The sequence below is a fragment of the Cupressus sempervirens genome, chromosome 4 (genome assembly GCF_028749045.1).
Source record: "Cupressus sempervirens isolate cs-2001-9-10 chromosome 4, ASM2874904v1, whole genome shotgun sequence".
In the NCBI taxonomy this organism is placed as follows: domain Eukaryota; kingdom Viridiplantae; phylum Streptophyta; class Pinopsida; order Cupressales; family Cupressaceae; genus Cupressus; species Cupressus sempervirens.
Genome location: NC_143121.1, coordinates 547656802 through 547672369, shown reverse-complemented (window position 1 = coordinate 547672369; position 15568 = coordinate 547656802). Strand labels below are relative to the sequence as shown.

At 34.0% G+C, this 15568-nt stretch overlaps 1 protein-coding gene across 1 annotated transcript in view; it reads left to right on the top strand.

The window, feature by feature from the left end:
- The window catches only part of LOC149562355 (protein SEMI-ROLLED LEAF 2-like), a 31640-nt gene extending 22862 nt beyond the window's left edge, over positions 1-8778 (top strand). Inside the window, exons 15-20 of the mRNA XM_089825877.1 lie at positions 1757-1884; positions 2277-2474; positions 2625-2765; positions 2854-2982; positions 7860-8081; positions 8208-8778. Of these exons, the coding sequence (XP_089682003.1) occupies positions 1757-1884; positions 2277-2474; positions 2625-2765; positions 2854-2982; positions 7860-8081; positions 8208-8384 (995 nt within the window). The 3' untranslated portion in view covers positions 8385-8778. The remainder of the gene's footprint in view (positions 1-1756; positions 1885-2276; positions 2475-2624; positions 2766-2853; positions 2983-7859; positions 8082-8207) is intronic.
- The last annotated feature ends 6790 nt before the right edge of the window (positions 8779-15568 follow it).

Here is a 15568-nt window from a genome sequence, read left to right as displayed (position 1 = left end):
GAATTCCCGGTAAATTTGTAGTTCCGAACACTGGTCGAATTTGGAGGAATTTTGAGCGAATTTGTTTGCTGTCAGTGGAGCCTTGGAGGAATGTGAAATGAATTTGGGTGAATTTTGAGGGCACGTCATCTTATTTACTTGTCAACTTAGTTTTAGGTAGCTATTTACATATTAAAACCTAAAACAACGCCGTTTGGGATTTTTCCATATTATAACCTGTGTTTGGCAGCGACAGTTTGGGGTTTTTGGCAGTGGCAGTCTAGATGCATATGTTTGTTGTTGGCTTAGTCTGGTCCCCGTTGGAAGGAGCTTGTCCCTGTTTATTGGCTTGGTCTAGATATTATTTGATGATACATTGATATTTGATAACATATGAGTCTATGACCGATGACTGATTAGTATTGTTGACATTGTTATTTTAAAGTTTTTGAACTGAAACATTCATATGGTGGTGTATTTTGACATTTTATCTTGCCATTCAAACAAAATCGTTGATATATGTGGTGTTGTATTTTGCTAAATTGCTTTATATTAGCATAGTGGTGTGTGAACTTATTTGTTGCAGCATATTTTTACATATATATAAAAAATATTTAATTAAAAAAAATCTTGTACAGACAAACCAAAAACGAACCTGAACCCAACCCAAATTTTTTTTGAGTGAATTCCGAACCCGAATGTCGAACCCGCATCCAAACCAGAATCCGAACTGGCAACTTAGGTTAATCCTTGACTGCAATTTTTTTGATATTGCATAAATTACTCTCCTACTAGTGCCCCTGATGGTGCAACTTGCTCTGGTCGCAGAGATTTGCACAGAGGCACCATCGAAGTTTAATTTTAGAGAACCACTTGGGCATACTTTAGTTTTTCCCTGTTTACTTTTTCTTATATTTTATTATTTAAATCTGTATGTGTATATATATATATATATATATATATATATAGACACGAAATAGGAGGGAGTTTAAAGAAAAGAAGTGCATAAATACATATCCAATTTATACCCACGGAAAAAATCACTGTAGTATATACATATACTCCCATTGTCTTACCCAGGGGAAAAACTACTATATGGGGATGCCCAGACCTCATACCTGAACTGACAATTTTAGCAATTTAAAATCTTAGAAGAAATGAAGAATTGTTCTCATTTGAGGATTGGTAGATTTTTTTTGTCCACAGTGCTAAACTTCAATACTTGACAAGGGATCCTTGGCAAATACGTGCATATTCAGCAACAAAGCCTTCATATGCACGAATCACTTTGCCTTGAGACCTTGATTCTTTAGGCATACAGTATTATAAAGCTCTTTTATTTTATATCAATTTATTAGGATTAATTTCCTGTGTATGTGAAGGGCTGTTGCAAATTGCTTTTTTCTGATATATATTCACTAATCAAACATGAAAAGACTAATTTAGGTAAGCAAAGACCTAGTCATTGAAACGGTACTGTATATTGTCATGATAGATTAGGTGATAAACATGTAGGAAAATCTTTGGAGAAATGATTTGTCAAGTCAGTTTCTTGGGGCCTTTAGCCTTGAAGATTAATGTTGTCTTTTTAAATGAAATGATTTTCTGTTCCTTCAGATTTCAGACAACTAAAGCCTAGATTCCATTAAAGCAAATCAGGTCTATCTTTGCAGATTAATAATACTACAATTGGGCAAATCTGATTTATAATTCTTAAGAAACATTTTAGTTTTTTTTTGTGGGGCAGAATACTTACTTTTATACATCATTTGTGCAGGCTATTTGCGACCATGTTGCCGCAGATCTCTTTTTACAGTGGCTATGTCAATGCTTGTTTTTGCAGCAAAAACCTACCATTGCCCGTCTCTTCTTACATGTATAAAGACAACACTCAAAGATAAAATGGTTAATATTCTTTTACCCTCTTCTTTTGAAAACAACCCATTTAAGATCAGTTTTGCAAATGTGATGAGTAAACTATTGTAGAATCTCTTTTACTGGATTATGTAGTCCAGTGTCACAGACTGAGGTGAAAGAGTGTTGTTAGGAGATAGCATGTTAAAAATTGAATTCCATGTAATATCTTCAGCCATTCAAAGTATCTCAGACTCTCAAGGATATTCTTAGTTTGTTGCTCTTTTTATCATTTTGAACTTGAACTACTGTCTGTATTCATGATATTGTTGAATATTAAAACTTTTACTAATCTAGAAGAAATTTGGGGACAGTCTTGTCAACCATGAAATCACTCTTACAATCTGGTTGTTACATTGCTGCTTTGTTTTGTTGCAAACCAGATGGATCCTTTTCTGCAGTTAATAGATGATTATAGGCTGAGGTCCAATACCATTTCCCACAAGGAAAAAATTGCATATGGTTCAGATGAGGATAATGCTGCTGCATTGACCTTCCTTTCAGTGGTAAATTTGAATTCAGATCAGTCCAGAGAATTCTTAGTATCCTTAATCATCAGCAATCTAGGAAAGCTGTCAGAGGTATGTATAAAGAAGGTCCCTTAAACGTTTCATGTTTGATTACCTTTGTTTTTCTGATAGTATGTAAAAGAAAGTCTCTTAAACCTTAATATAGCTATAGTTCTCTCATGTGAGATGAATTTATTTATTTATGAAACTTTAATTAAACAGGCAGAGTCTTCGAGTTTGAGGAAAGAACTCCTGCAGAATTTTTCTCCTGATGATGCATTTGCTCTAGGAGCTCAGCTATACATGGAAACACCTCGGCCATGTTCTCCATTTAAGACAATTGAAAATTCATCTTTTCATGAGGTAGTCTATAGTACTTAAGATTGATTATTTTGAAACAAACTACTGTTGCAAACATGCTAACACACTATGCGAATCTGGGTGTAAACAGCTAGTCTCAGCAACATTCATGGCAGAGGAAGATACAGCTATTGAGTCATTAGGAACACAAGCGAAGACTACTGATCATGTTTCTGTGGATGGTAAACATGTACTCAGTGTTAATCAGCTACTAGAATCAGTATGTTCCATACTTTCTAGATTTCACAAGTAGTTCAATATTTGTTTAAATGAGAATGCTGTTGTTTAAGTAGCAACGTGGCTTTTTGTGTGCATATGTTTCTTCGGGTTTGCAAATATATATGTTTGTGTATATTTTTTCTCTGTTTGGCAAATAAAGGAACTCACACACACACACACACACACACACTGTTGTTTGAACTTAAAAGAGAATGCCATTTAATTAAATAACTTTCAAATTCAATATATGATTTTTAATTCATCCATAGAGGACCTGTGAGAGTTGTGTTGAATGGGAATTCGACAACCATGATGTGAGTGGTGCTTTCCGTAGACGTGACTGATTTCAAAGCTGCATCAAGATGATGTAATAATTGATAGAGAGAATTGGCCCATCCTTACAAATATGCCAATGCCTACTCTATCAGAATGCAGGAGCCTTGGGTACTTAAATGCCCCTACGATTAGCTACGTAAATTGAAGCTCAGCCTCATAGGCAATATGGGTAGGGGCGTGTCATGTAGGAGAGTACTCTAAATAGCCTAGGTAGTTATGGTTGACTGGTGCCTTGACCGTAACTCTGCTCACCGCCATCCATTTACCTTGGAACAGCAGAGCGCAATCACTTCTTCTGAGACATGATCTGATTGGAGTCAACCTACAATGAAATCAGCCGCATCGTTTCCATCTCCTCACATTAGCGCTGTGGCCCCCTGCAATTTTAATGGCCATGGATTTGGATATCGATTGGCATCTATGTGATCACTGTGTAGGCAGTGATATTAGGTGCGAGTGACTGATTTCTGTAAGGTATAAGGGTGGGGTAGCCAACCCTTCCAATCCTGTTCACTGTCCAACCAATCACAGTGATCACCAATGCCATTTCAGTTACTTAGTCATCCAACATCACCATATAGAGTGGGGACTGGGCCCTTGTATCTGAGTTGTTTGTTGCTGCTCACAATTCATTGGGTGGGCAGGCATCGATTCATTCAATTCGATCAGGCACATTCAGCATTCATATTATGCGGAATGATTCGGAAACACTAACCAATTGGTCACGATTCATTGGTCATTTGTAACAGCTGCACCCTCTTCACTCAAAAGGGAGTTGGGCCTTGGTATGGCAAGGATCAAGGTCTTCGATTGCTTCTTTAGCAACTAGATTCTTTTGGAGGGGCAAAATCGGCTGGATCGATTGAAAAAAAAGGAATGGAATGCATTGCGTTTGGCAAAGCCATGTCTGATACTTCTAAGTTCTATGAGGAATGAACTACTCTAAGATAGTAGAAAGATTGGCTTTAGACTGTGCTTAAGCTCACCCATTTATTTGCATATCTCCAAACTCACAACATTTCGGTTTAATTAGACAGTTCGGTTGCCCAAAATTCAGGGCATTCATTGACAGACAGTTCAGTTTCTGCATTCTTGATCACCGCCGCAGGGAACCTCTGCAATTTCAATAACCTTTAATTTGAAATCAGGCTTTGGCCCCTTCAAATTCTGTTCGGTCCTTACTATGAAACAAGAGAAGCCCCTTTAGAATAGTAGGCAATGATCCTCTATGGGCAACAACCCTTTCAAATTCTATTCGGCCCCTACTACCTTTTTCTATAGTGGGGAAGTCTTGGCAAAAAAATGGATAATCCTTAATCGATGGGCCTTAGGTGATCGCCTACCATTCTATAGGGATTTGTTCACAGAACTGCTTGCAAAATCAAATCCTGTTCTTAAGATCCTCTATTGGTGGCTATACATCCTCCTTGTGTTTATGCCGGAGATTTTGCCATTACTATGGGGGCTGGCCTGTGCAGATCCAAAATGATGAATGAGATTGTAGTGCTCTACTCATCAATTCAAAAGGGTTCTGCCTATCGCCTATTGCCTCTCAGAATAGGAGAAGAGTCTATATTTGAGTCAACATGATGGCTAGCTTCTTCACCACCATCCCGCCATAGGGAGGTATGCTAAGCAGCATCTGATTGACTGACTAGGAATAATGTGAAGGCCACTCGTTTTTATATAGGCACATGTTCCTCGTTATCCAACATTGCCTGCTGTTTCACTACATGCTAGTGTTCTCTCTGTTGCCTATGCCGTTACCTTTGCCTCTGCAGGCAGGGGTTGAAACAGGATATGCACCCGGATTTGGTTGATCCCAGTATGGGTCTGATTGTGTGGGGCCTAACTATTACTAACCCCAGCTCCTTTGGTGGACACAAAGGCATAAGTAAAGGCAGGAAAGACAACAGATACAGGCTTAAAGCAGCTAATCCACTAACAGATGGTACAGTTTACCAAGCTTTATCTATCTTGCCAGTTTTGGTAGAAACATCTGTGCATCACAAGCATCAGTAGCAGTGGAACCATCACTCTATGGAGCAGCAGAACCATACCTCCATATTGAGTTCTGTGACTTGTTATCTTGGGCAGTGCCAGGGATTCTCTTTTTGTGGCAACCACTTGTGTACTGTTAAATGAGTGCTATGCTTTTCCTAATAGCAGGGAGGTAGCACATCGAGTTACAAAACAAACTGCTCAAGTTCACTTCTCGGATATGTGAGTACAATGCAAACTGAATAGCATCAATGGTTAGTCTCTCTCTGAAAGCCCTATCCTCACTTCCATGAAAGTCATGTCCAAGATCGAAGAAACTCGATTCGATTGATTAGTAAGATCAATCAACTAGAAAGAAACGGTGTCAAGGATCAATCTTCTCTGGCATACCTGCTGCTATTGATGGATTCAATCGCCTTAGAATAGTAGGGCATTGCGATGACTCTTTGGCCTTTCCATCATTGTGAATAATAGAAGCTAGTACCATTTCCTAACCTACCGACAACCCACCCAAACTCTCCCCCAACCCACCCCAGGAAGTCCTACAGTTGTATAGAATGCCGCACTTTTGAGTTTTGACTAATGGATATAGGGCAAACTGGTGCACTACCTGGCAGAAAATAGCATCCTGTCTCCTCCAACCCACCCCAACCTCCTATGGGGCCTCCCATGCCATGGCATCAGCTTGCGGCAATAGAACCCCCTACCCTGGAATTGTTATCTACCGGAGATTGTTAGCTATAGTTGTCAATACAGCATTGGATGCACCTCCAGAAAGAAGCAGATGGACTACTGGACAGAGCAACTACTTTCCATCCAGAGAGAAGAGAGTAGTTGGTGGGCTTGATTCATAGCATAAACTCCATACTGCTGCAGGGTGGGAGTGGAATTTTAATCGACCCTTCCTTAGCCTAAAACCTGCCTCCAGTTAGGCAAGCCCGGAGAAATCTTACCAGATGGCCAGCCATGACAGCTCGGCTTTTTGTATGCATATGTTTTCTTGTAGTTTTGCCAAAGTATATAGACAAATAGAGATACTGTTTGAACTTAAAAGAGAATCTCATTTAATTAAATCACTTTTAAATTCGTGATTTGAGTTTTTAATGCAAGACTCAGGTTTACCGGAGTTTATCCATGGCTCTGCTACTGATATGAATGTTGATATATGGTGTGAAGGAACCACAAGCTTACAATTCACCCTTTGCACAAGTGTCAATATTATATAATGCAGACAATCAGATTCATTAGATCATTAACATTCTTTCAAGTGTTCTTATCAAGGATTTATGTAGCCCAATGTTGAAACAAACATTTTTCCATGTTTCATTTTCTAATATTATGGGCCATGGAAGCCTAAAAATTTCTGAGCATAATTTTTTTGACTAGTCATCCTTTTCTAGCCATTAATGAATGTGTCATATACTGATCAAGGACAACTCAATGCAGGCAATTTAAAAAAAAAAATGGTTGACGTCTTTTTTATTGTTTGGATTCTTTACGGGCTTCTAAGCCAGGTACATTGGCACCATGGGGCAAATTCATAGTTATATGGACACCTCAAAATGGACACACCTAATGCACACATATATCTTCTGCGCAGGCAAATTCAGTTATATGGACACCTCAAAGTGGACACACTTAATGCACACTTAAATCCTCTGTGCATTCATCCTCATTGGTGTCAACCGTTTCATTCTTCTGTGAAGAAGAGTACAATAGAGAGTAATGCCAAGTAAAGTTAAACATACTTTGGTAGTAAATGGTTAAAACACAAATTCCATTGCAGGCCAAAAGGACTAAGAGATTGTTGTGGGATAAGGGGAAGGAGTAAAATCCACACTTAGATACATATTATTGACTATGGGCATGACAGACATCCACATATTATCCAGTAACTTAGTAATGAAGTTGGGATTGAGGAAATACATCTTAACTACGAAAATGTAGAGGTTATTATTACTTTAGTATGGAAAGGAAACAGGAATTCATTTACATTCTTTTGGTCTAGATGCACAATAAACTTGGGTCAATACCGACAAGTTAGTGTTATCAACCAATGAGATGAGACCAGGACTATGAGCCATTTGTGAAGAACGTTCAGGGCTGTACAGTGAATAATTCAATAATAGTGTTCCGTCATGTCAGGCCTTTGAGCATTCGCACATTTGTTGCAGCAGAAGCATTGAATTAGAATTAATGTTTGCATGTATACGGTCTTGACTACTGAAATAAATTGCTTATATTTGTCAAACATAGGTTGTGGAAAACACGAGGTGTGTGGCCCTGCTTTGTACAGAAAATTGAACTCTTATCATTGTGTATGTTTCTCTGTTACATATTTTGACTAGAAGTTCTCAGTTTTCAGTATTATTTAATTGTGTCAGGCTCCCTTGCTTATCGTTAGGAAGATAATATCTTATCGTTTGGAAGAGAATATGTATGAGAATGTGTGAGATCATAATTAATGCTGACTCCTGAGTATTTAATATATTAATAAGAGTTTATGCAATAATAACTTTGATGGTTCTGGACTTTTGGCAGGTTCTTGACACTGCCCGTCATGTTGCAAGTATTTCTGTTTCAACTAGCCCCGTCCCTTACAATGAAATGGCAAGCCAATGTGAGGCTCTAGTAATAGGCAAGCAAAAGAAGATGTCGATTCTCACGAGCTTCAAGAGAAACACAGATTCATTGCTTTCTTTAACAGAAGATAACGATTCAAGTAGACCAACTAAGAATGGATCCATTCAAGAATTCACTAAGGTGGGTGGTGAAATTATTCTCTTTTGTTGTTTTATGGTTTTTGTCCTTGCTTGGACATTCTAACAGAATGAGAAATCAAGCTCATCCACAAGAATTTTTAATAATTAGTGCTAGAGGTGTTTGCAGATTAAAAACGATTCAGTCTTTGAACAAAAAGCTATTACGAGTGCTGCCAAGCCCTTATGGTTTAACAAGTCGCCTAGCACAAGAATTTTTCCTCGCGAATATGAACAATCTTTTCAATCTTTCAGGCTACCTCCGTCGAGCCCTTATGACAACTTTCTTAAAGCTGCTGGCTGTTGACATTTTCCTTGAGTATTGTTTAAATTATACCAGGTTAAAAAATGTGTCTCATGGTTTTTGACAGGGGAAATGCACGCGGTATCCAAATTCAAACAGTCAGAGATGTATTACTTTTCAGGAATCTTGCAAATATCATAGAGCTCCTCATTCTTTTGTAATTATATATATGTATTTATTGTTGGGTTTTTTATTGACTGCAAGCTAGCTTCGAAAAGAGAGTAAGCAATACCGTGCTAGTTTGAAGAGCAGCCTTTTTCACATTTCAAGGAAAGGGATTTGTTGATTTTGAGTCTAAAAGGATCTGTATTAACAATGTAATGCACCTTTTATTGCTTTGCTTCTCAAGGCAGGCATTTTTGTATTTATAAATCTAAACAATAAGATTCTCTTTAAACTAGCTCGTTAACGAAATCTAAACAATAAGATCCTTTTAAAACTAGCTAAACTAGCTCTTTAACGAAATCTAAACAATAAGATTCTTTTAAATTTAACTCTTTAACAATAGCTTATTGAAATGTTTAGCAAGCATTCTTGACAATAGGCACCTTTAGTCACAAAGGATATGTGATTTTTTTAATTATTGAATAAATTATTTTGATTTCTTAAACAAGAGGCAAAGCTAATTTAATCCCCACTCAGTAAAATGAAGTTTTTTTTTTTTTGGTACTCAACAATATCCTAAATACAAAGTTTGTTTATTGGCCATTCTCTTCTTTAAGGTCTAATTACGTTCTGACTATCATTCTCTTCTTTAAGGTCTAATTAAGTTAGTCTAAAAAAATTATGGAAGTTACTAAGGATAAATAAGTATTACATTTATTTAAATTCATTATGTATAAGATGCATCACTATATTTGTTTGTTTTATTTAGTTTTTAGTTTTTGATAAAATGTGAGAGCTCCATTTAGTTTTTAGACAATTTAATTTTATTCATTATAAAAATTATTCAAAATTTTTGATCCACTTATTTGGTATGTGTTGGAATAAGTTTAAATTTATTGTATTTATTAGAATAATGTTATTTCATATATTGATCTATTATCGAGTGACATGATACTAATAGTAGTATAGTTCAAAATTTAATGCTAATTTATATTGGTAGATAGTTGTATAGATACATGTGTGTGTGTGAGAGAGAGAGAGAGAGAGAGAGAGAGAGAGAGAGAGTGTGAGTGAGAGAGAGAGAGAGAGAGAGAGAGAGAGAGAGCGAAATGTATGTCAACAAGTTTTTATCATATATGTGTGTGTGTGTGTGTGTGTGTGTGTGTGTGTGTGTGTGTATGTGAGTGATAGAATGTGTAGCATCTTAAAATATTTTTTTTTATCATAAATATAAATAATATGGGAAAAGACTACCTTTTGCATATAACAATTAAACATAAAATACATAAACATTATATTAAAATGTGCCATACAAAGTATTAAAAATATGTTCTAGCTTATATTTTCCAAACATGTGGATATGTAGAAGTTAAATCAATATTAATTTTCAAATTTATTCTTATAATGTATATTTATGAAATTCATGTCTAATGTAATTATTGTACAACATACAAAAATATATCGCTTTCGTTTTTATAATACAATAAGACAATATACTACTACTAAAATATTTGCCAAATCTAAGTATCCTAATATTAATACAAAATTTTAAATATTAAAATGAAACATGTATAAATTCTAACATTATCTTCCAACTTCTGTTTTTAAAATCTCTTTTTTGGCTAGTTCATTAGTACCATTAATTTGAAATTTTAACTACTATTACTATTATACATATAAGAGTGGCATGTAAGACAAATATAAATTCATATGCAAGTAATATGTTCTCTTAATAAAAATAAGTCAAATTTTAAATAATTAAATAAAATACATAGAATAAAAAACTAACCTATCAAAAATAGAAAAAAATACATAAATAATGATAATAAAAGAATAACTAAAAAAATCTAAAAATAAAAAAGAAAAATAAATTGAACTATCAAAAATTTAAAAAACACTTAATTAATGATAATAAAAAAATCAAATTTAAAAATATATAAATAAGAAAGAAAATCGATAATTAAAATACTATAAATTAAAAATTGGAAGTAAATATTTTCTTCTGGTTATAATTTATTTAGAATTTAAACTATATATCACATTACAAATATTTTAATTAATTTGTTTATTTCTACATGGTTTGTTTAAATTTTGAAATACTTGTAAGTATGAAAATAATTGCATTTTAAAATAAGTATTCATTAAGTTGAAAAGAATGAAGTATATAGATTACTAAATATATAAGTTTATGAATACCTCAAAAACTTGCTTCCTCAATTGAATTAAAAAAAAAAAACATTTTAAAAATAAATAAATTATTAAATGAAAAGAATGAAGTATATAGATTACTAAATATATAAGTTTATGAATACCTCAAAAAGTTGCTTCTCCAATTGAATTAAAAAAAAAAATTAAAACGTTTTAAAAATAAATAAATTATTAAATAAAAAATTGCTATGGGAATCAATCTAGTTCTTATGTGAATAAAAGTGAAAACTCCTAGGATTTTGAAGTTTAAGGTGTGCTAAAATAACAAAAGGTAGTTTGTCATTTTAGATATTTCTATAAATGCATGTGGATAGATGTATGCATTTTCTTTGGGTATGTAAGGAACTAATATGAAAGAAACAATGCAAAAGATAAAAGATTAATTGTATAGGTGAGTTGAGGATTTTAAATGGGTGCTTAATATTTGAATTCATTCAAATTATATTGTATTTTGAAAGTTTTTATGGTCTGTTCTTTAGAAAAAAGGGATTCACATAATTGATCACAATCTTTAAATGGATTTTGTATGACTAACAAATTTGGTAAACTAGAAATTAAACAAATATAATATACAAACTAACAATCTAAATTTAAAAATAGAAAAAGATTCACTTTTTATTTCAAAAGCTTAGTTTTTAAACTTGACATAACACTTAGTAGAGAAACACATTTTAGAAGTAATATTTGTTATGGGCAGGAATACCCCTAGTAAAGCAACAACAAAGTTCTATAATAGAAAAGAAACTTGGTATATCTAGAGTTCTACAAGGGCCTATTTGGTTTGTCCAATTAGATGAGAATTGGCATCTGTAGAAACTAGATTTGAACTTTTTTGTGTTTGTGTCCAAAATCTCAAAGTGGAATTAGAAATGAAGAAATCTAATTTTACCTCAAAATCAGGTTATCATACTTCCCACTAGCTACCTGGAATTGAAAATCAAAACCTAGTTAAATTTTTTTGAGGAGTGTAAAAAATCACATTTTATCTTTTCTTGAAGTCTACCTGCTGCAACGACATAGGCGAGGGAAAATGCATTGCCAATGATTGGAGCACAATATTAAATCTTTCTATTTGGTGAGTTGGTTCATCCAACCCATCACCTTTTCATAGCATGAAGCTTGGTCTTGAATGTAGGCTATGAACTCATCTCCCCTCTCAATTAGGTCTCTAATATTGGGCCAATTGAGTGCTCTCCTATCCATGTCTCTCTGTATCACCTGCACACTTCCAATCTTGACGAGGATCCATGTCAAATTTTAACACTCATTCTCCATCACCTCCTTAGGAAAATTGTCATCCTTGGAGCTTTCCTCAAAGGTTATGGCCTCCGCTTCGTACTTAATAGTTGTAGCCATTGGACTTATCAAAGAAAATGATCAAACATTCAAAATGTACATCAGACTAATTAGGACTCTCAAGGCACAATAGACACACAATATTTTTGTTCAATATTCACTACACAATCCATTATAAGTGCCTCCATTTATAGAGATCTTAGAATTCTTTGTAATGTAGCATAGCATAAATTGGTGAGAAATTTTTTCCTTTCAACCATGGGACAAGGAAATGACAATCTAATTTATTTTGAGCAGACAACAACATCTTCAAAATTTAGTGGACATGTGTGTAAATTTCCAAACTTCATGGTAGGGGAGACACGATATGGTAGAACAATAGAATAAGCTTTCGTCTGAGGCTTTAATGACGACACCTCATAATTTCTAAGTTTGTAGGACTTTACCTTCCATCTTATATTCTGAAGGAAAAATAATCTTCACATTCATCTTCCACGTTAACAAAATGGAACTATTAAAATTCCAAAAATCATTTTAAAGATTTTCAAATTCAAATTTGTATAAATCTTGATTTCTATAATTCCACTAACCAAATAGACTCTAATAGAAAATAAACATGATAAGTTGATCCTCCTCATTTTGGTGGTCAAAACAAGGTCTCCCTCTATTATTCTGTCTTTTGGTTCTTGTGTTTCACTTTTTCCTCTCCCCTCCCCCCCATTTTTGTTATAATTGTTTATTTTTGTATTTTGTGTTTTTAGGACTTGAGGTGTTGTAGGTATATTGGGACTTGGTCATAAGATCCTTGCAATCTCAACTTTCTCAATTTATTATTTCCTTTCTCTTTTTCAAGTTTTATTTTTCTTTTTATGCTTGTTTGTGCTTACATAATCCCAAAACCCACATGGACCTTAGGACCTAGTCCTCAAGTTCCTACATTGAATTCCCACTCTTGATTCCTTTTTATTTATTTAAAATTTTAGAATTTGAAAGAGTGTGAAGTCATTGAACTCAACCACCACATTATAGTGATATTCCCAATCCAAAAAATGATATTCAAGCAATTGGATGTTCATTTTTTATTATATTTCATTTTTAAAAGTTATTTTGTGAGCTCTAAAAAGAAACTAGAGAATCAAATGTACCATTTCTCATGATTAAAGAATTAAGTTTCATGCACTATCTATTTTCACTTTGCATGCTTGTTTCTATCATACATGTTCACTATTTTTTTGTGATTTCCATTAGTGTCCTGAGTTCATGGAAGGAAATAAGTTCTTTACTTGCTTCCTCTACTCAAGTTTTTTTTTAATGTATTTTTGTTTGTTTGTTTGTCATTTCCTTTTTTTTAATTTTTTTGAAAATTTTCATTTTTGTCACTTTCTAAGTAGTGTAGGGTTTATATTTATTTCCCCTCTTTTAGATTAGTAATAAATTAAACCTCTAAATCTTTTCATTCAATTTAATCGTAAGAAATCTTTTTCAAATGTACCATAGGAGAATTCCAAGTTCCACAATTCTAAAATATTCTCAAACCATGCATAAACCCCAATTAACATTTGAATTTAAGAACAATTTTGTGCATTAAAATCTTACCCAATGGACTTTGGATATCATAACATCTCATGGCCACCATCAAACTCAAATCAAGCTCTCAAGACAACTAATTGTTCAATTTTCACAATTGCCTTGGGACTTTAGATAAAGGAGGATATCCATGGAGTCACTAGAAACCTTTGATGACAACACTAAATAATTCTAAGCCTAAAACTAGTATTTGTGAAGCCATGAAGTTTATACTTTAGGACTTTGAGTCTCCAGAAGTCACACAAATTTATCATTATTACCTTGAACTTCCTAAAAACCTACTTCACAAACTTACAACTAAGCACTTGCAAAAGAGTCCTTATGATTTGAATTACTTAAAGAATACTAAGATATTGTCCTCAAAACCCTCTTTTATCTAGAAACCTATTTTTTTGGGTCACTAGAAAAAAACTTAATGTGTCAAAGCTGGACTTTGGGTCCATAAGATTGGAACTTTCATAGAAGTCATTCCCATGTGTTTTAAAGTCTAAAAATAGACTCTCTACAGTTGTTTAGATTCTAATCAATCTTTTGATAAATCATTGAAACCTTGGGTTTGCTCTAGATCCTGATCCTTGGACCTTTTGTCTTCTTGAAACTTGAAAACCCAAAATTTCCTTCAAGCGATAGAATTTGATCTAATAAATAGTTTTAATTTCTTATTTTGAATTTATAAACGTGTTTTATAACCCTGCAAGTGTCCTATTATTTCGAGAGGAAGATGCAATAGCAGAAACAACTCCTAAAGTTGTTTAGAGGTACGACAAGGCCAATGAAATTGATAAAGCACCATTTTCAATAAGTACATGTACTATGACATGCCCATAGTTTCCAAGAATGAGCCTAGAGTCAAGTTGATTATGGAAAAATACAAAGATAGGGCATATAGACTTAAAAGCTATGAATAATGAAGTCTTTGGAGATAAAACTACTACAAGATATCAACTGATGTTTAAGCCTTGAACTAATTAGAAAATTGGCTCAACATTTTAAAAAAGGATTCTGCAAAATGTGTAGACTCTATGAAGACTCTAATAGTTTATCTTAGCCCAAGATTGTGTCATAGACATTTGATATACCTCCATATGACTGTTATCTAGGTTTCAGAGAGTGAAGCTCATCTTGAGTATGCAAAAAAAAAATGTAGATAAGGATAAGAGGCACCTAAATAAGAATTAGATTTTGGAGAAAAAGAAGTTCATTGCCGAGGTAAAAATAAGATTCATTGGTTGAATTCAGGCCTCAAATAGAAAATCTAACTACTATTCTGAATAGGGCCTTAATAAAGGAGGAATCCACGAGTCATGCTTTATTGCATTTTGATGTCTTATTCCATCTACACCATCCTCAAAGACCAAGAACATATTGAGTTATGATACTATTATCAGGATCAATGAGTTTGATTCAAAAACTAGATAGTTAAAGTATGATAGCAATATCATAATTTTGACTTGGTGTGGAAATTATCTCATATTTATCAACATATTTACCATTAAAAGAATTTTTTTGATTGCATCCATGGACAACTAAGTAATGTACAAGAAACAAATAATTTCTTTATGGCTTAGTACTTGGAAGTGATGGGCAAGGGATGAACAAGATCTGTGCTCAACTACAATTCAAGGAAGTTAAGACCCTACCCCTACTCTTTTAAAATATTGATAATGAGGGTGTTGAGGTGTTCCTTCACTTCTAGTTAGTGATGCCTTTGTTTATGCAATGAAGCTAACATGGAACACCGACTACAAAATGCTAACATAAGCAACAGAGCTGATTGGTTGATGTGGTTTTTCTAGATATTGTGGATTTTACAAAGCACCATTCATGCTCCCTACGCTCTACATTTAAAGGGCAATACTGCAAGAGTTTTTGTTTCACCCCATTTTATGACATTAACAATTTTTTTTTACTTCTATGTTAGTATGTAGTAAATATGCATGTGACATTTTAGTTTAGCTCAATTAGATGTTTTGGAAATGAGAAAATGGATA